Below are 21821 nucleotides of genomic sequence, written 5' to 3' on the forward strand. Positions count from 1 at the left end.
TTTAGTGGCACAATTAACGTTGCACTCTGTCTCCTCTCTGTCTTCAGTTCTTGAACAAATCTTTGATATGTTTTTCAGTTCCTTCTTGCCTTCTTTGAACATCTAACATTCTTCATACAGTAACCAAGGAAATTGGCAGTGTTTAGTGCCCTACTCTGCTCATAATCCTTTTCTGTTGGCAGAAATCCTTTGGAAAAAAAACACTTTTTCATCAGTTGAAGAAAGTGCTTGGCCATTTTCTAGCTCTAGTACTTTAGTCTCCTCTTGAATAAATTAGGCTTCACGAAGTCAGAACTTGACCTTCAGACTGTGTTATCTAGCCTTGAAGTATATCAAGGGCTATTGCTGAATGGTTATTTCTACTGGTAGTAAAACCTGTACTGATTATGTTGCATTGGTGTGTATGAAGAGAGAAGCGAAACAAACTGCACACAAGGTGTTGGTGCCAGTCCTGTGCAAGAAATCGAATTTCCCTTACTTGTATGTCTTCTGTGTCTGTTACTTTCAACATTCTACAATACATAAGCAAGTAACTGAAAAATTAGATTTTATTTACTTTTGGTAAATCGAAGATATGCTGATGTGTACAAGAAAATGCATCACCTTGCACCAAGGAATTAATCATATTTAAGCTCGCTTTCTTCCTCATTTTCATGCTGTTGCTATGGGTACTGGCCATGCACCGTACTGCCCCACTCCTTGTTTTTCTGCCTGTGGGTCAGAAACAGGCAGGACCAACCCAAGAAAACACCAGCTGCCTTAAGGACCTAAAAAAGAACTTATGACTGTATGATCAAAACTTGTGAACCAATATAATTCTGTTGTAACACTGGAAATTTTACTCTGGTTCCAGTCCATCTTAGTATCTTACACTTGGTAGTGACGTCCTAAAGTTTCTTTTTTGAAGTTCCCCTTATTCAGTTGCTTTCAACCCTTTATTTTTGATTACATTATTTCAAGGCAAAAGTAGTTATAAAGTAGTTATATGAGAACAGATGTATTCTGGCACAGTGCGGAGCATAATGGGTGCCTAGAGAACAGTACAAAGCAAGGCGAGTCAAACTTCCCAAGTCACACTTTCCAAGAATACATACCCAGTTTCTTGAGCCAGAGTTGGTAGGCTCTCATCGTATTTTTCATATTTCATCATATTTCTCATAACATATTTCATCTTCTCTCTCTGGCAGATCCTAATGGCTGCCTTGGGCTGCTGACCTGTAGCTCTACCAATACACATCCTTGGCCATCAAAAACGTTAACTTGGAGAGGCATCTTTGGTTCCTTTCTTTCCCATGCCTTACATATCCCTGAGGTTACAGCTTCCTGCTATTTGTGTCTTTGCTTTTTGTTTGGCACCACTAGAATTCTTATGAAGGACTGAGAGCTGGGAGGAAATGTTCAGCTGACACCCTTAATGCTTTTCCTTTATTTCCTACTAGAATCCTCTTTTTCTTTGCTATTCCTCAGCATACTCTGATTTCTTCACAGTCTTTTTCATCACTCTTGTTGCATACTGTGTCATTTCCACCCCCGAACTTTACCCTAACGTAATATTGTGCTTTTTTTCTTAGACCACTTAGACTGCGTTTCTGAACCAGTTAATTCCCTTCTCCAAGAGGTTACCAATTAAATGGTATCTAGACTGAATAGCAATTGGAGCCCTCTGCTTGTCTTGTACTAGCTTGGCAGCCAGACTTAACTAGCTCATCAAATTATCCACCAGCTGTGTATGCAAGCCCTCAATGTTGCCGTTTTTCCTTTGGTCCTGTTGATTGTAACTTGTTGGATTGGTGTCTGTCACCATCCTTTTAGGTATCCTGGTTGACAAGACTTTTAGGATGATCATGACACAAATAAAATATGTACAGTCATGATGACAGGAACAAGGCTTGTGTGTGTGGAACCGAAGCGGCAGCCAGACAACCCAGAAGACCTCTGAATGTAGGGTATTACAGCATGCGTAGAGATGGGAAATGTGCTACTGACTTCTCAGTTTTCCTCATTTTCATTTTAGAACAAATGATTAGAAGTAAATATTGTCAAAATACACCGATTTTCTGAAATGATTAGTCTCTATTTATTACTACATCATCCATTTAGCATTATCTTTTTGTTCCACTTTGTTCACTTGTTTTAGTGAGTGTCTCCTTCATTAGATGACAATTACATTTTTGCCGACAATTATATTTTTGCCGACAATTACAGGGCCTAATTTCCATGCCCAGGTGCTCCTGGTCTTTTTTTCTGATCCCGTAGTAGTTTGTATTTGTTGGCAAAATTTGCTGACAAATCTGTGATAACGCAGCAATGTATAGTTGAAGGTTTTACATGGTTTCAGTAGACTTACTAGCTTTATTGCAGGATTTACTCTTTATTTGGATTTTATGCTTTGGCCAGAGGGTACAATGCTATGTGAATAAAATGAAAGGCAAGTTGAAAAGTGCCGAGGGATAAAATGTTATGTCAGAATAACTATTCTACAGCAGTTGAACCTTGCTGTTATATACCACCATTTACTAGAAACAGGTACGCAGAGACAGTGCTGGGCTGATAGCATGTCGTAATCTGACCCAGCAAAGCAGGTTTTTTCGTCTTATACCAAATGGAAAGTGCTTCAGCAGTCTAAAACAGCAATTATTATAGTGGTTTAACCTACATAGCCTTTGTCATAGCTCTGGACATTCCTTGTACCACTCCAGAAATTCCGAGAAAATTTCCAAACTAATCTTCTTTAGCTAAAAATCTAAACTTTGCTTAGTCTTACAGAGTAAGTCTACATTCTTTTCTCCTCTAGTGACCTCCATGGGAATACATGGGTGATAAAGGTGATGACAAAGGCATTCTTTGCTTTGAAGCTCTGTTGTTGTTTAGGCCAGAACTTCTGTCTAAAATTGTAAAAGTGAAAGAGCATTTTAACAAAGATATATATTTTTTTTTTAATTTTAGAAATGTATTTTAGGACTGCTGCAAAGGAAATGGGAAACTAACTGGTCTCTTAATGGTGTTACTCAGAGATTTGGTCTTTTTCAGCTTCAGCAAGAGATCAGCTCTACTGAGAAACCAGCAACAGAGTGTGAAAAACCTGGTAGAAACAATAGGTACTTCTTTTTATAGCTGGTATCTCTTCAGAAACATAGAGTGCAGCCAGAATATGGCAGTAACAGATTTGCTTTTTCTTGTGCTGGAACACAGCATTCTATTTATCTCTGACAAGCGAAGGATATGTTGGACAAACTGCACTATTAAATACAGAAAGCCTCATTTAAATATTGGTGCTTTGACATAAATAGGGACAAGCTATTCAAACATGAGGCTGATAACATTCTGCCCTTAACTTTGTTGTACACAGAAAACAAAAAACAGAAGTGTATTTTAGTGTCTTTATGTTGAAATTTCTTTCTCCCCCAATCTTCATACATGACTTCTTTGGAAAGTAGAGTAGTGTGTGTGTAATTTCTACTATATTTCTAGTTTGAGGGATAAAGAACACTGGTGCGCTGGGAACGTTTTCATTTTCTGTTCCTTTTGTATTTCACAAACTTTTTTTTTTTAAATGAAATACTGAAGTTCTTCCTTCAAGTCAGATTCTTTGAATCCTCTAGCATGATTTTCCATCTTATCCCTCTTTTTAACTCCCGTTAGTCTAAGTGGATATTTTTCCATCCATATATGGTAAGTGCATTCTAAATGTTGCTATTGTATATAGTAAAATGTAAAGCTCTATGTGACTATTAAATCCATAAAAGCTATGTAAAGTTAAGAGCAGGCGGTGTGGAAGCAAAGGACTGAAGATAGTAATAACATTAAGTTTACTAATGGGGCTAATAAGCTGTTCACTTGCGTTAAATTAACTTTTCATGAAGAAAAGCTCATATGAAAGTACACTCTTATTAACCGTAATGCAATAGTCAAGTTCCAGTGTGAATATTGAACTCTTTAAATCAAACAATAGGGCTTTTGAACTTTCATCATGAAGAACGTGTTTTGGGGGCAAGATATGAAACTCTTAGCCACTACCAAGATGAGTTTTGTACCTTGCTAGTTATTTTATCAATTTTCTCTGGATTTCATGAGAAATATTAAGGTAGCTCTGAGTGAAGATAATGGGTCATAAAGCATGTACATTTAGCCTAAATAACTTAAGCTTCATACTGTGAGCTCTATTGGTTGGACATACTGAACTATATGAAAAAGCATGGTGATTCTGACACTAAGAGGTGGTGATGTGTGGCTAGAAGGGAGAATAGCTTGTGGACAAATGTACTTGTTCAGAAGTTGGATTATGTTATGTTCTCCACTGAGTTTTACAATTACTTTCCTTGGTTAAAGAATTTACCCAAGTTTCGCTGGATTGTTGTCAACATTTCTTTCTTTATTTTTAGTTTATAGGAAGACGTAAACTCTCTCTTTCTAATTGAGAACTATGTGTCTATGTACTGGGTTTAGGTTAGCCGGGGAGCTCTGCGTATTGCGCACGGACGTTCAGAAATGACCTATGTTTGATTAGCTGTCTGTAAGTAAGTGATACACAGAAGACAGAATGTGGAACCTTTTACGTTTCCCAGGGCCAAGAGGTTTTTCAAATAGCTTTGTGTCAGATGTTAATGTGCACACTTAGCATTACTCAATAATGTAATGAATAATAACTAAGACTTGTTTTTATTATGGCTTGTAAGGCATGGGTTGTCCACTCTGATTTAAAGGTTAGCATGAGTAAGAGTCTGAAATTACTTGACTATAGCCAGCTGTTCTAAAAATGAACTGTTCGTTCCAAGTTTATCTTTATTTTGCATTCTCTTGCTCCATGACAGTTTAATCTTCATAACAGCTCTTCTTTTGAAGCACTTGGGAAAAGTTATTTATACCAATCAATGTGAACTTCATTACTAGTTACGTTCTAGTAACTGCTATGAACAAGGTGGGGAAAAGTTTTCATGAATATAAGAGTGGGTTTTCTTCTAGGAAGAAAAAGATTTATGTAATGTTAGTAGTTTCTTACCTATCTGCCTGGCAACAGTGGCTCACAAATTCACAATGAAACACCCCAAAATTAATCTGCCACAATAGCCTTTGGGCTTTTCCTCTTTCTCAGGACTGAACCGAAGTTTATACTCTATGCACATCAGATGAAGTAATAGATGGAGCCTAAGCTTCTGTTTATAATGATGTTAGGATAGACTGTGGTTTGCCATTTAAGTTTCTTTAAATTTTAGACTGTATAACCCTCTGTTAACTATTGGTTTTTTGCTTTTTCATTTCCAGAGTCCCCTCTTTTTAAACTGGCCATTTTATTTCACCTGTAAAGAGTAGATCTAGGAACATATTCTTCCATATCCGTTGTGAATAATTAATGCAAAGAAATCATTTAGCTGCTCTGCAGTGTGTTTATCTTGTATAAGTGATCCTTTGACTGCTTAATCATCTAGCAAACCTGCTAATTTTCTTTCATTTTTGCTATTGCATGGAATTGTGTTGTTTGAAATTTTTCCTAATGATGTTTAAATTTCCTCACAGCTTTCTAGTTATTCATACACACCTTACCAGTTGTACTTGAAATGCCTCTTTAGCTGCTTTTGTTTGGAATCTCCATAGTCTGAAAAACATGTCTGGTAAGGCAGAATAATTTGAGACTCTCTATTTAAATAAATTGTCCCGTCCACCCCCGCCTTTGCTTATAAATAATGTGCATTCTTTTTAAGGACTTTATTGTGGTTTTTATTTCTATAGATCCCTTTGCATTTCTTACTCTTGATTTGGTCCTTTGTTGTGGTAATGGCTGTTGATAATGCTAAATCTTTCACTTTCTATGTTTCATCTACATGTTATTTATTACTGCAGTTCTTACTTACAGTATGTTGAACTTCACAATGTAGCTCTTGTTATTTAATTCTCCAACTATAGTAACTTTTTGAGCAAAGTATCATATAATTATAGTTATCGTATAGTTGACAATAATCTTGCTTTTTGCTCTAAAAGTAGTTGTACTGTGAGTCTATTTTCCAAAGCATGGAAGTTGCTTTCTCTGGACCTTGCCTTTTGTTCAGTTTACACAGAGAAACGAAATCTTCTGTAACTGTTTTATTACTATTTATAACTATATTTTGCTTCTGTTGACCGACATTGTAAAACTGAATGTATCAAATTCAGGATTAAGTAATGATATTTATACTTTAACTTTCCTGTTGTCTTTCAAACCTTGTTTCTCTTCAGTTTTACTGACGTTGTCTTTGAGATGATTGCATGTCAGCATTGTCCTCATTCTGCCATTTTTTCTATCATAATGTGATTGTCATAACCTTTGTTTGAAAGAATTTTGCTGGTATATTTTTGCACATAGCTTATTATAATTTGGAGATCTGCATAATTTAACCTCCCTTTTTATAATACAACATATTTACACATCTAAAGCAGTAGTCATATGAGCAAGTCTAAGTGCTTTACAAATCTTAATGAGTTCAATCTGTTACCCTGCTGTACAGAAACAGATTTCAGTTCCTCTGACCCATTTTACAAAAAGGAAACTGAGGGACTAATACTGACTTGCCCAAAGTCACACGTCAAATACATAGTTTAAAACTAAGAGCTGGACCTTTTTTGCCTGTAGGTAATCTCAAATATTTTTTGCAACTTTGTCACATTATTTAGGTCTAAAAAATTTTATTGTGTTTTGATGCAAAAAAATCATGAGTTGCTAGAGAAATTGTTCTTGTCAGTTGTCTTATATTTGAATAAAGGCTGGAAATTTACATTCTTGCTCTTTGAAATGAAATTTTAAAAATGGTTAGATTTTAGAAACAATATGAGAATTTTCTAGGTTGTGGTAGGAAGGGTAGGCAATTTTCCTAGACTTTGCTCTTCCTTTCTTGGCACTTTGGTTTCGTTTCAAGACAGACATAATTGATTAGTAGTGTTTTTATATTTTTTAGTGCTTGTGAGACCACACCTTCATCTATCAATAATAGGTAAATGTATGCAAAGTTTACTTTTGGTTACTTGGAAGAAGTTCTTCCTCCTTTGGGCAATTACTTCATTCTTTGATGTTCGCTGTCCTTGTAATCAGTGACTTGGCTTTACCTTCAGTTTCTTTTACTTGATCTCCCAAGTCTTCAGTGTATGGCTTCACAAGCCGTACAAAGTGCTTAATGTTTCCTTAATAGCCTTGATGGTCCTATTGAAGAAGATGACAGTTTCATTTCATTTCATGTTACTTCTGAAGTGTCCAATCTGCCTATTTTGGCCGTTTTTAATAAATTTTCTGTTTTGTACCTTGAGAAGAAAGCAAAGTATTTTAGAACATTGGAGCCATAGTATAGAAAATGTTGCTGGCAAGAGGATCTTAAAGTTTCCCTTCCTGAAGTTGATAGGAATACAGGGAGTCTATCATGAAAGAGATTTTAAGTCTAATGCTCATGTCACCTGAGCTACTGTATACACATCCTGTATATTTTTCTGCATGGGAGCAGGGTTTCCTCTGCCTCTTGAATCTATGCTGTGTTCCAAATAAGAAGTCAGGATTCACTGGGACATGTATTTTACATAAATTTGTTCTTTGGATTGCATGCTGGAATTCAGATTTGCCCTCTTCCTCCGTGGACGGGCTTCCAGGTATTTGTCCCTAATCACTGGGTGACAGTTTCTACCTATCCAATTATACACATTGAGAAGTCTGTCTAGACATCACGTGGTGCCTTGTGAACCCTCCTCAGAAGAGAGGTTCACAGGATTAACAACCACCACTTTGGATTTTAGTGCCTAAAATGTGAATGAATCCTCTGTTGTTTTGTGTCTGTGCTGCAGTTCTCTCTGCTCGTTTCTCACAGGGACACGTACAGGCCAAATCTTTGAAAGCTCCTGTTGAGGTGATTGAGAAAATGGTTGCTTTACAACAAGCAGCTACAGTTTATCATTGTGCACACCTTTTTCTTTTTTTTGTTTTGTTTTGTTTTGTTTTAATGACAGGTGTAGGAATTTCTGCAAGCTCTGAGAATCCTTTTGGCCTGGAAATTTTCCATTTGGAGGAAATATTGGAAGCTGGCCTTTTAACTGTAGACTCATATATTTAAAGGGAAAGTCTTGCATTCACACCTGATAATGAAGACAGTAAATTTTACTAACACCCTTTTTTTTTTTTAAAACTAGTTGTGAGTTAACCTGCCCTTAAATATTTTTATGAATGTGGAATTTTGCTGATTCTCTCTAAAACCAAGACAGACTATTGCTAGAAGTCATAAAATAGTTCAAAATGCTGGAAATTTCCAAGTGCTTCCATTGTAGTTCAAATACACTCCGAATTCCCCTACCCTCTGCCAATATCAATAAGCAAAAAACTTTGTCTAGCAGGAGGCAAGGTTGGAAGTTGGAGAACAAATGCTTCAGGCAAATAGCCTGTTAGTTAACACTAAAGACAGAGGTTAGCACAGTATCAGGCAGGATCTCAGGGGAAGTATGGCACCCTGGAGTGTAAGACTTTTTAAGGCCTGGTTTTGCATACAATAACTGTGCATTTAACATAAATGTGACTGAAATTGTAATGTACGTACAAAATGTGCAATGTTTTATTCATGGAGGAAAAATAATTGTGGAAACGATAAGCTAAAGTTAGGTGCTTGTATCTTTATAAATAAGAGTGGCCTGATTTTTCTTTTTTCCCCAAAAGCGCTGACTATCCACTGTCGTAATGGCTGTGCAGGAGCATTAAGAATCATGTAAATTTTAGGTCATTTTGATGTAGACACCTAAATACGGACTCCATGTGCTGAGCGGTTCTTTTTCTGTTGGATCTACCTGGCTTTTTTCACATGTTAGAACTTAGTTTGAAATTTGAAATTCCTTGTTGCAGGGTATGGTCTTTCCATATGTTTGTGCTGTTTCTGCAGATTGGAACTTCCAAAACAGATGGCTTGAAGATTCTGAAGAATCAGACTTGGGCACTCTCTCTTAAACGTCTGTGAAACACATTATTTAATTATTGTGGTGGAGATGGCGGTTGAGTGTTGAAGAAGGCTCGGGGGAGTAGAGTCCAGCCTTCTCTTGCTCCTCCCTCCTCCCACACTGATTACCTTATGTGCTCTTTTACTCATTCTTTTAAACAGTTTCTGATTTTTTTTTTTCCTTCTGATTATTTTTTTAGTGTAAAAGCTAGGGTCTCCTTTTTCCTTTTTTGTATTAAATACTAGGTTATATATGTCAACGTTGCTTTTACATTCTGAGTTCAGATGATTAGTGAAACACAAACAATAATGTATTTTATTTTGAAGCAACATTTCTTATCAAACTAATTTTTTGGAGGGATAAAGATACATTGCACATTCTTCTGGAATCTTGGCTGATTTTTAATATATTGAAAAATGGAAAGAGAACGTGCAGGAAAGCTGTAGCTCCTTGGCTGCTCCCATAGGCAAGGCAAATTATTAATGCCTGTCACGCTCAGCTTGGTGCTACCCTCTTATAAGATCTTGGAGCCGATAATTTCTTACTTCCAGTGGCTTAAATGGAAGCTATTGAGATGCTTCTTTTTCTGACCTTGGGAAGAACTAAAATCTCCTTGTATTTATGAACTAGACAGGAACGAAGATGATTTGAGTGCTACTGAGGCACTTTTTCTAACTGTCTACTAATAGGTATAGTCAAGAGAAGTTAAATAGCCAGCTTTAGAAAAAACATACACTACCATAGATAAGAGTTGATCCTTGTTTCAGGAACCTCAATTTTTTTTCCTATTTGTGTTTTGTTTACTTTTAAAAAATGAGAAATAGAGGAAATCTAACAGAATATTGAGTTTCTTGACTGCTGTAAGGAATACGAAATTATTTTCTACTCTTATACAAAAAAAACTTCTGTGTTGACTTTAATGGGTTTAGTCACTGTGCAGAGCTTACAAAGACAGAGCACTAGAGTTTGGCATCAATTCCATCCAATTCACTGATTTGTCTGATTCATTTGATTAATTCTCCTTCAGAGAAAGAAAATACAGAAAGAAATACTTAAATGGTCGTGCCTTCTTTTGGTCAATATGCAATAAGACTTCCTCAGCCTCTTAATTTGAAACTAATCATAACCAGGTTTAGCTTCACATCTTCAAAACTTAATGGACACCTATTCTTCAGGATTCTAAAATGTGTACCAATATTGAAAAATAAAATTTTTTTAGCTGAAATTTAAACAATGTAAATGACAAGGATAAGTCATGAGAGTTTATGTTGCCTTCTTCAGCTCTCCCCGCAACATGCTTAATAGAATAAAGAAACTTGGAAAAACTACTGAGATAAAAGATGATAAAAATTGTTTACTTTGTGATAATTGTAGATCTTCTAGAATATTTTCCATGTATGACATTTTTGATTTTGTGTGTATGTATATGTGGCTTTATTTACTCATAGTTCCAGTTCTTGCCTGTCAAAATTTGGAGCAGCTCTGTAGCATCTCCTGTTTTTATTGTCTATAGAATTGTGAGCATCTCAAGTCTGACTGCTGTTCTCTGAAGTAACTCTAAGTTTATCAGATCTTTCTACAATTCTGCAGTCATAGAGTTGTTGAGTTTTGCTGTTTATCCTCTGTGGTTTCTTCTTTAGGTTATATAAGAATGCAAAGTTTCACCAGCTTTATTTACCTCTCCATTACAATTTTTTTTTAAAGTGAATGCATCAGTCTGTCCAATGTTCTGTGGCAAGGGATGTCCAGTAGCCAAATTTAGAAGTGGGATATGCTTTGCTCAACTGTTTTGTTCTCGATTATGCCGTTTCACTAGAGAGAATCCTATGTGTATAGGTTCTTGTCTCAGTCATAAGGCTGAGAGAGGAACGTATTTGGGCTAACGGAATCAGAGATTAAACTTCTGGATATTTTATTTTTTTATTCATTGCAGGTAATTAAAGTGTATAGTGAAGATGATACTAGCAGAGCTTTGGAAGTACCAAGTGATATAACAGCAAGGGATGTATGTCAGCTGTTGATATTGAAGAACCACTATATTGATGACCACAGCTGGACTCTGTTTGAACAACTTACCCACACAGGGTTAGGTAAGACTGACACTGTAGAATGATATGGCAGTAAATAAGGTGTTTGGTTTTAATTTTCGTGTAGAATTGTAATTGTAATAGAAAGGCTTGGAAGCAAAATGAAGGCAAGGGTTTGTGTGAATTTGTTCTTTTGGGGGTTTTTTGCTTCTTTCTCTTTTTGAAAGCGTAGCTATAAAGGACATTTTGTCATAGTACATTTGCCTCGTGCTGCTTGATCTGCATCTGTAAGAGTGATTTGGAAGACATTGACTGTTAAGGTTCTCACTGGAAATTGTTCCTCACTCTTGCTTGCTTTTCTTTGGCAGTTCTTTGTCTTTTACTGGTATTTCCTGCTGATCTCTAGCAAGACTTGTGTTCTTTTCGTTGCAAATAAAATCTTTGTGGTCCCCAGCACACCAGAGTGAAATCTCTGACATCAAGGACAGAAAGGAGTTACACAGTGCTATTCTATCTGGACAATAGGACTCATTCTTCAGAAACCACATCAGAGTAGGCTGTTGGTATTTTCTTTCAATACAATCAGTTTGGCTAGATTTATTGTGAACTCTGGGACAGGACTACTTAAAAAGCAAAACAAAATTATTCTTCTAAACTTCCACTTATGGACCAATGAACTGTGTTGAAGTGACTTTATGCTTAGTATTTTACATTGCTGGAAACAAAACGCTCTGAACTTCTTCCACATTGTCAATGTTCTTCTAGTGTTGTAAAAATCCTCTTTTTCTATTACACAGTTTAAAAGGTGTAATCTGTGGTTTCAGATTACAACTATAATTTTAATTTATAGTCTCTGTTCCTTTTTGTAGTGTATAGATGTAATTTTGCAGTATAAAACCACATTAAGACAAATTAAATATAGGGAGAAAGGGGATGTTTGCAGAGATGTAAAAAAAAGTGGAACACAGGGAAGACTTTAGTCAGCAAAAGACAAGTTTAGAACCCCACTGCTAGGATGTAGTATTGAACTGATACTGTAGTCAGACAATCTTACTTCTTTTTACAGCACTAGGTTTCAGTAGTGTACAGTTTGGTTTTGATAGGGAATTATATCAGAAAAACCTACTGGAAGACAAATGCCATAAAAAAATCTGGTTTTAATTTCACATCACTCAAAGTTTTCATATTATTCTTGAACTTTGTCACTGTACCAAAGTTAACAAAGGTAGTACTTCTGCAACATCAAGGGCAGTTCCAGCTGCTAGTGCAAAGTGTGACTTGAGAAAAAGGGGGCCTTTTCCGCATTCTAAAATACATAGAAAACTCCTTGAAGTCCTTAATTCTTAGAAGAGACTGCACCTGGTACCTGGTAACTCCAGTACTGTTATTTTAAAAGAAAATACACACCACCAACAAAAAAACCAACAACTCCCCCTCAATATTTATATATGGTTAAAAGCTATTGTTAAACTCCCTTTCCATGTATGTACCTAGGGAATCTGGTCTCGTGCATTTGTGTAAAATAAACTTGATGTGCATATCTGACTGTATTACGTTTAACAGCTGTATTTTAAAGATGAACTACAAAAGCTAAAGCTGTTTTCTGCCCTTTTCTGCTCCTTTATCCTATGAAGGCAGGCACAAACGTTTTTCTTTTTTTTTTTTCTTGCTTTGAAACATTTCAAAGATATTTATAACCTTTTGCACTGAATGTATCAGTTGTAAGATGCTTCCAGCTCAGAGTAAGGTCAGAGTTAAATCTAGGTCGAGACTGTAAATGACTGACTGCTACAGAAGAGGAGGTATAAAAATGGCTTTAGAGAACACTACTATATAAATAGTAGAAGTGTTTTCTGTGTTTTATAGTGTGGCTGGTGTTTAAGCAGTGTAGTAACTATTGAAGAAGACACTTTTGATAAACCATGCCAGAACAATAGTGGCATTGTTTCTCCAGGTTTATTTATTTGTGCAATACACTTTTTGTCAAACACTGTGTTTGCTTCAACCTGAAGGATTTCTTGGAAGATTTCAATATCAAATCATTAGTGAAGTTGCTTTTCCTAAGATTCTGAAATTCTCAAAATTGCTGGCGTGCAGGTCTGAAGACCTGCATTCACCATATAGGCTTCTGATTGCTCTAGCTGTTTTGGGCATAATTTTAGAAATAGGTGATTGTTTATTTTAAATTAAAAATATTTCGTAGATGGTGAGGATGGCAATTCAATGTTAATAGACAAGGAAAGGAACAACTTGAGTATCTTTTTTTTTTTTTTAATAATACTGAATAATAATGGATTTATTTTTATTAAACTATTAGATCTGATTTTGTTTGAAAGGCTTAACATATTGATCTTGACTTGCTTTAAGTATATTCTTAAGCACTGGATGAGTAGCATGAACAAATATTTTTCAAATGATGATTTAGTTTTGGACCATTTGCTATTTATTATTCTGTTGTATTTTTTACCCATGGAAATTTGGACAATCTTTCTCTGCTCCCAAGTTAAATGAATAGATACAGAAAGGAGAAGTACTGTGAGTGAGTGTGTATGTCTGTGTAAATTCCAGTATGATGGGGATTAATAATTCATTCATCAATTAGTGAACAGTTTCTTTAATATCTAACAGCTGTCTGAATACTCCTGAATTAGATATGATTGCATGAATCTTAGTGAGCTGAGCACAGCATTCTGCTTTTAATCAAGACAGACATTAATTACATCACTGGAGTGTGCCTTCATTGCTGTGTGGAGGTATCTTCATGTGAAGGTTACAAAATCAAAAAAAAAAAAAAAATCCCACCCAAAAGAACACATAAAACCATGGTCTGTATATTCCTGTTTCCACAAACCTATATGCTCTTCCTTAGTGTGGAACTATATTGTTGAACATTAAGCGTGGTCGTCTCCTCACTGCATTGCATGGCAAGTGCTGACCAGGTGGTGTTGACTTGGGGCAAGGGGGCAGGTGAGATGGTTCCTCCACCTGCGTCGCACCCGTGGGGTGCCGGCCGGTGCACCCCGTCTGCCTGCCGTGGGGCACCCACACTGCGCGCAGCCCAGTGCTGCTGCCTCATCACCCAGGACGCTCAGCCTTCCTACACACCTGGGCAGGAAGTTTTGAAGTTGGGCTTTATTTCAAATATCTGAAATATGACAATTATTACAGCACTGTAAATTGCAGATATTTCAGAACTCTGTGCTTCTGGTATGTGGCCATTTTGTCCCAAGCTATTGAAGTCAAAGAAATTCTTGGATGTTTTTCACCTAGTCTAAGATTACTGAAGGCAGCTGAGGTGTACCTAGATTTGGATGATGCCATGTCATCCCTTCCACCAGGCACCTTGGTGTTGGAGTCCCATACTTCCACTGCAATTCCCCTGTACAGGGCGGACTGTGCAAACAGAACAGTTTTCCATAGCTGTTCTCCTTTTCAAGGAAATACTGTCTTCATCCTGAAATTTTACCTTTTCTAGCGATAAATTTTTGTATTGACTATAAACAGTTTTCCATTTGCTTCTGCAGCTCAATAGACTTGCGTTCTAGGGTTCCTCTTTGAGTAGGTGATAGTGCGTTAGCCAGGCGCATCATTGTTGTGTCTCAGTCTCTCATTTTGATTTCACTATCTGCATTCTTTTAGGTAGCCTGTGGGAAGGCTCACAAAGCACTCTGGGCAATAGTACTGGGCAATGGTTTTCTGGTTTTTTAATTCAATTTTTTTCCCCCCACTGGATGGCTAGAGAGAAGGCTATTTGAAATGTGTTCTGTCATGTATTTCAGTATTAAATCTTCTTTCATGTGCATTAGTTACTTTCCATACCTAAGGAGACTTTGTTTTGGACGGTAGCAGGTGTTCCTCATGTTAGAGATAGTAGTAATAAAGAGATGGTAGAGAGGAAGGTAGAAACTCTCCAGTCTAGCTGGAAGAGAAAAAAATGATCTAACTAAACCAAAGAAGTGCAGCTTTTTCATGGCAGCATTTAGGGATTTGATTACAGGGCTGTGTTTTGGAGGTCACTAACCTATTTCCTTCAAGAAACGAAATTGAATCAATTGTAAAATATTCTGTGATATGACACCTTAAAAATAAAGAAATACCAGCATCCTTACCCATCCATTGGGGTGATGCAGAATGTCTTATTTTGGTACCAAGAACTGAGTCTTGAGGAAATGGTATTTTCTTAAATGTCACGATGCCAAGCATTTAAGAGTTTTAAATGTCATCCCAGAGGAGCACTTTCTCTCTATAAAACTGAAAGGAAAAAACCCGCTGGTTTTGGGTAAGAGCTTTAGTTCTTTAGTGTGTCTTTACTCCTGCGTCTGAAAAATGTGTTCTGAAGTAGAGCAGCCTGTACAAGATTTTAAAATGCTCGGTTTTCTTTCAGTATTTTTGGGGTATTTTTTGTTTTCTGAATTGCTTCCTGTTTTTATTTGCTGCATTTGATGTGGTTATAAAATGTGAGTTTCACATAGGATCCTTAACCTCTGTCTTTATGGGCTCAAGAATGAGTGAAATTCAATGAAGAATGAGTTAACTCAAAAGTTTAACTTTTCCCTACATGATCAGATCAGTAGGTCACGAGAGCGCTTTGTCTTCTGCTAGTCTTGAACTTGATGTTTTCCTGCTAAGGTGAAATTTAGCTGTATGAGTGTATTGTCTCTGAATTTGCTAGCTGAAACATTCCTGAAGAAGCTTATAGATTTCCCGGCTACAATCAGGCTGTTACCCACCAGATTGGACAGTGTGGAAGCATGAAGCAGTGACGGGCAAAAGAGGTGGCAAGAGAAGATAAATAAAAAGATGCTGTAGTTCTAAAGAGGCTTTAATGATTGCAAATTTGAGGTTTGATTTTTATCTCTTAGACGGTGGTGCATGCTACACCTTATGAAAGTTAGCCTTGGTTTAGCCAGGACCACTTGTAAAAATTTACCATTTCTATTAATTTAATGTTATGCATAATTAAGTTTTAAAAAAAATCTATACTATTCTTCTATCTGTTATGATTTTTTAAAAAGTTTCTATCAACAGGCAGTTACATGAGAGCATCAACATTCATTTAAAGTATATCATAAGATCCCTTATGATATGCAATGAAGTGTGGAAAAAGTGATCAGAAAACTGTGAGTTACATGGGTTTTATAACATTATAATACATTTTTAGTTGCCTTTTCCCTTTGGAACCATGATCAGAATTGGATGTTAAAACCCTGTAAGTGGCAGGGAGGCATAAGTTTAGATCTCAAACCTCTTCTTAACCTGTAACTCATTTTTGGGGTGTAATTTAAATTTGGAGGTGTCAGTGATCATTTAAATAAAATCTACAACTTCGTTCATCTTGTTCTCATTAGTTTTGAGTCTGCAACAAAGTACAATTGGCCACAAAAACTCTATACTCATTTGGAAGCATATTCATCCTTTTTTTTCTAACATGATTTCATAAGCTGCTGTAATTTATTTAAAAAAAAAAAAAAGAAAGAAGGCAGTATAGATAGTATTGTACAGAAATTATCCATAGTCTTTCAGGGTTTATGCTTAACTCCCTGCGCTATGAGTAGTCCCATTGCATTACTCAGAGTGTGAAACACGTAAACATGCACAACACATCTACAGGACAGTTCTTTCCTTTAAGTGCATTTCATATTGCTGTAAAATGGAAAAATTCCCTCCAGAATCTGAGCGGCAGAAGCAGTCTCAAGCAGTGAGAATACCGATTCTGAATGCCAGTGCTGTGGTACAAATAAATGAATTCTTTGCCTTTTCTTCCCCTTGCCCCACTGCAAAGCCAAACTACACATTAGGATTCACTTTGTGGGTTATTTTTTTGTTTTATTTTCTTTTTTAGTTTTTTTCCTGGCTTACTTTTACCATTCCTTTTGCATATGCTAGTTCTATGGCTGATAAAATTCTCAGTAATCTCTAGTTTGTGCAAAATCATTAAAACACTGAAATGCCCTAAGTTCGTTTGTAGTTTTAGAAATGCTTGAGGACACAGTAGGGACCTGGGGAGAAGACGACAAATTAATGCTTTTCTATATTGCAGATAACTTTCACTTTACGAATGATGCGTTAGAGAAAGGAGTGTTAGAAAGACATTCCTGACACCCCAGACAGGGTGAGTGAATGGCTGACGTGGTGCCCCATGCTGTCTGCTGCCCCATGCGTCACACAGCAGGAACCGCCTGGCTTCTGCAGGGAGAACGTGGATTTGTCCACGGTGTAGAATAAAGCCCTCATCTGCCCCTCTAAGAGAAAACAACAACAATACACAAACAAAAAACCCACGTGTGACCTACCTCAGAAGTTGGGCCCTACTGAGGTGGAGCAGAAATTTGGTGTAACATGGACTTGATTAATGGACTGTGTTCAGATTGCTTGTTTCATGTTTTGTATTCATTGAAAATAATTTAATTTAATAAAATTTTTATTATCTAACCTTTGTGTTTTCACGTTCTGCCCTTAGGTGCAGGTTATGTGTTGTTTTTTTTTTAAATTTGTTGGTTTTTTTACAGGAAGAGCTATAGAGGACCATGAATTAGTGATGGAAGTCCAGTCAAATTGGGCAATGGAGGAGGAAAACAAACTGTATTTTAGAAAAAATTATGCCAAGTATGAGTTTTTTAAAAATCCACTGGTAAGTCCTAATGTTGTATCTGTGAAGTGGTGCAATTGCTGTTGCTGCAAAATAGTCTTTTCTGTTACACACAGATGAGCAGAGTGTAATGCTGTTCACATAACGTGAGTCAAAAGGAATAACTGTGAGGGAATATATGGGATATAGGAATATTTTCTAGTGCGTGTAACTGTTGGCCAGTCCCTTTGTTGCAATTGTAAAACATCCATGTTCGTACTTTGGGTTTTTTCAGTGAGGGGGGCAGACATGGGTTTAACTTTATTGAAGTTTCCACATGGACCTGCAACAAAATAAAATTTTTGAAATTGAGTGAAGTTTCCATCAAGTGACAACAAAATATAAAGTAAAGCAGTGTGAGGAGGGGGCATCTGTAGCAAAGATGATTTTACCGTGAAATCGAATGTTATGGCCCGGCACTGCCCAATGGCAGCTTCTCACAGCTGCAGCTAAATGACAACTGACACAAAAGGCCATGAGCAGCCATAACCTATTAGGAGAAAGTGAAAGTGAAGCTAAAGTTAGTGTATGTAAGGTATGGAAAGAGAGCAGAGACAACTCGTAACACAAGGATGTTGCCAAAGGTTAATGCTGCTGATTCAGACCTTGGCTGATGGCAAAGGCCATGGAAGCAGTCCTGGCTCAGCAGGAGAAACTCACCATCTGGATCACTCCTAATGCTGTCTTTGATAAAGCCAGCTTGTTTCAGATGTCAAAGGGAGAAATAGCAGAAATGTATGAGGACTTGAAAGGTGAAAAGTGGAAGGGAACTCGAATTGTCTACCTGTGAACAGGATGGAAAGGTAAATATTAAGATACCAAAAGATAGAAGAGATCTGAGAGTTTTTTCTTGCTCCATGTGTGTTTATCTGGGCAAATCATGTACTCCCCTGACATGGAGATATCATTGCACTAGCAAAAAATTCTAAGCTTGAGATGGTCTCCAGTTAGTACAGAACAGACGCTTTTGAAGAATAAGTATGTTTGTGTATTGGTTAACCAGTGAGTTGAACCAGCTGTGGAGTGTGACAGACATGCAACTACGACTGGTATCAGCGGCTGTGGCTAATCAGAGTCCTTACTGTTGCTGTTGAGTCACTCTTCTGGGTACTGTGGTCCCAGGTGTAGTGTAGTGAGAATACTTAATGAGAAATGAGTTGATATGAATTAACCCTACCATTATCAAAAATGAGTCAGTGGACATTGGATGGTCAAGGGAATATTAACTGCAAACTTGTCCAAGTCTTGAGGAAACTTTATTAGTAATGGTCAAACTCTCGCTGGTTCATATCTGCATGACTATATTGAACTCTCCAGCCGCAGGTCTGTCCCATGAATTACCCCTTGGTAATGAAATTGGCACTTTAAATGTGGACTTTTTAACTACACCGTATTGGTGTTGTCAGATTTTGATGTTAATTCATATCATACAGAAAGGACAATTAAAAAAACCTGAGATGGCTTGTTCTTTATTAGTGGAAGTTACTCCAAAATATTTTACTGGTGTTCTAGTGTAGTGAAAACAATAGAAAACAATGTATTTTTCAGCATGCTGGTGTATATCCTCCCTACTTTGTAGCATATTGAAGCCCCAGGCAAGTCTTATATGTCAACAGCAACATAAATTACTGCTAGAAAAACAACACTAAGGGCCAAGTACTGCAATATGATTTGCACTGGTTTATGAAACCCTCTTGCTTCCAGAGTTTGTTGATGTTTTCTCAAAATTCTAAGTTTTTCAGCAAATAATATATAAGATGTCACAAATTTAGAAATGATATTAAGGTAAGCTTAAATTATTCGGTCAGAAAATCTGCAGTGTCTTGCACTGCATTGAGAACTTTAATTTTATGTCCAAAAGAGATAGGAAGTTTAATTTTTTTTTTACAGAAATTTGATACAAATTATTCTTGTTACAGAGCTTTTTTCCAGATCATATGATATCTTTTCCAAATGAGACCAGTGCAGCTGTAAGCCACTCTGGGGTATTGCAGGTATGTAATCTTTGAATGAAGACGAGCCAGCATAGCTCAGAATTTCCCATTGTCTGTGTTGTGCGAGCGTCGCTCTTTGTCACTGTTGGATCTCTTGCTAGGTTTTGAATAACGCAAAACATGGTTAATTACTTTTTTTCCTTATGACATACGAAGCGATGTGTCCCTTCTGAACAGTTGTTATATGACCTCACTTGGAAACTTGCCCATTCTTTCAGAATCAAGGAGTGCCGAAACAGACAAAATGCAGTAAAAATGGTTCATACCTTTGTTGGGTATTTTAGATGAAAGACCCCGTTTCCTTAAAAAGGTGGATTGCTGTAGTACTCCGCCTTAACAGCAGGCTTTGGTAGAATACTGAGGAACTGGTAATGTAACACAAATGGATATAAGAAAAGAGTTAAAATGGTTAAACTTAATGAGTAGAAAATTTAGACTGACTAGTGTGATTTGTTAGCTTGAAGGCTACTGTAGCCTTCGAAAAAAAAATATGGTAGGTCACTCAGTGTTAGTCATCTTTTAAGCGGACACAAGATTTTAATTTACAGTGGGAATAATTTCACAGAATGACCATATCAGGGATCATCGTCTTACTTCTCAAAGAGGGGAAAAATGAGTAATAAAGGTGGAAACATACACATCACTCTTGTTTGCTTGTCACTAGAAAAATTAATTAATAGAAGAACTTTCACTGGCCTTAAGACAACAACCCTATGTGTGAGTTTTGAGGATAAAGAATGATTGGAAAGGCAACATAGTAACACGAGATATTTAAGGTAGAACTAAAATAAATATAGAAAAATACTAAATTTTTTTTGCATCTATATAATAAATTTTACCTTAGTGTCCACCAGTGAATGAAAAACATTTAAGAACTAATTCTCAAAACATTCTTCTGTATTAAATAGTTAAATCCTTATAGAAGCTAATGTAAGTCAGGAGGTTAAGATTATCCCAAATATAGTAAAAAATGTTTCAAATTAAATTTAATTGACACCTGCTAGATTCTGTAAATAATTTTTACAAACCTAGATAAAAACTTTGTAATTTCAAATGATGCTACATATCTACTGAAAATTGGTTCACTTTTGCTACCTAAATAGCAAATAGGTTTTGCAGTCTAACGTTAACATTTAATTTAGAAAATCTTGTCTCCTGTGTTAATAGAACTTAGTATTTCTTGCTCGCAAATGTAATTTGGTAGCTAAAAAAATAAATCATGAAGACTTTTATAATGGAACTCTTTGCCGTATACTGTTGCACAGAACTTCCTTAAGCCCACATTGTGATTTGTTGAACATGTGCAGAGCTTGTGGTTGAGATTAGGAGTCAATCTAAATATAAATAGTTACATCCCAGTTTGATAGCTTAAAAAATTTGTTACAAACTCTCCTCTGTTGCCATTTTATGTTGTGTTGTCTGTTTAATTGTATTTCATCCAATAAAACTTCCTAGGCACAAAGTAGAGAACACATTTGTGGATTGTGCAGCCGTTATGCATGTTTCAGCAGAAACTGTTGGGTAAATTGTTTACAGTGTGTCGCTATTTCCTTGGAAACTTTCATTAAGACAAGTTAATGGCCTTGCATTATTATTTGTGATGTGCTTGGTCAAGTATCAAGAGAGACATTAGTTTTAACAACTCAATGCTTACGAGTGATTAAAAAAATCACTTCTGATACTTTTAGAGCTTTTTGTGGTTTGAGCTGTAAGCAAGTAAAATGTTTTTCAAGTATGTTTTTCTTGACTTTCATTGAAAGTGAAAGAGTGAGTATTTTGGCTGATGACTTTAAAGCATCTAAATAGCCTCAAAAGCAAAAAAAAAAAGTTTACCTGTCTCCTATCCATTTAGCACGTGCTAAGTAAAATTACTAGGTCTGACATATATTGAATGGGTATGTATACCAAAGAGAAAGGTTTAATCTCTGCCATGAAGATCTTTAGCCTAAAAAAAGAAAAGAAGGGTGTTACAGTATTGATTAGAGTATGGCTGCTCTGAGACACAACACTGTATGTACCTGTCAAGTGGTAGGCAGTATGGATCATTTGGAATTTACTTTAGGTTATTTTTGCAAATTGGATGCTTTAAAACATGTCAAAAATTAACATAGTCTAAGGCCTCTCCCCATAGTAATGAAATGTTCTATTATTTTCAGATTTTGGGGTGGGTCCGTTGGTTATTTTTTGAGAATGAACGACTTTCATGGTTGGGCAAGAAAGCAATTCACTTGATCTAATAAG

The 21821-nt window shown here is 36.4% G+C and overlaps 1 protein-coding gene across 2 annotated transcripts in view; it reads left to right on the plus strand.

Moving 5' to 3' along the window:
• The window catches only part of GRB14 (growth factor receptor bound protein 14), a 63346-nt gene that overhangs the window by 23576 nt on the left and 17949 nt on the right, over positions 1 to 21821 (plus strand). For both annotated transcript variants that reach the window (XM_074595254.1, XM_074595256.1), the window contains 3 exons: positions 10865 to 11021; positions 17468 to 17589; positions 19506 to 19580. In XM_074595254.1, the coding sequence (XP_074451355.1) occupies positions 10865 to 11021; positions 17468 to 17589; positions 19506 to 19580 (354 nt within the window). The remainder of the gene's footprint in view (positions 1 to 10864; positions 11022 to 17467; positions 17590 to 19505; positions 19581 to 21821) is intronic.

This window comes from Larus michahellis, chromosome 7 (genome assembly GCF_964199755.1).
Source record: "Larus michahellis chromosome 7, bLarMic1.1, whole genome shotgun sequence".
Lineage (NCBI taxonomy): Eukaryota > Metazoa > Chordata > Aves > Charadriiformes > Laridae > Larus > Larus michahellis.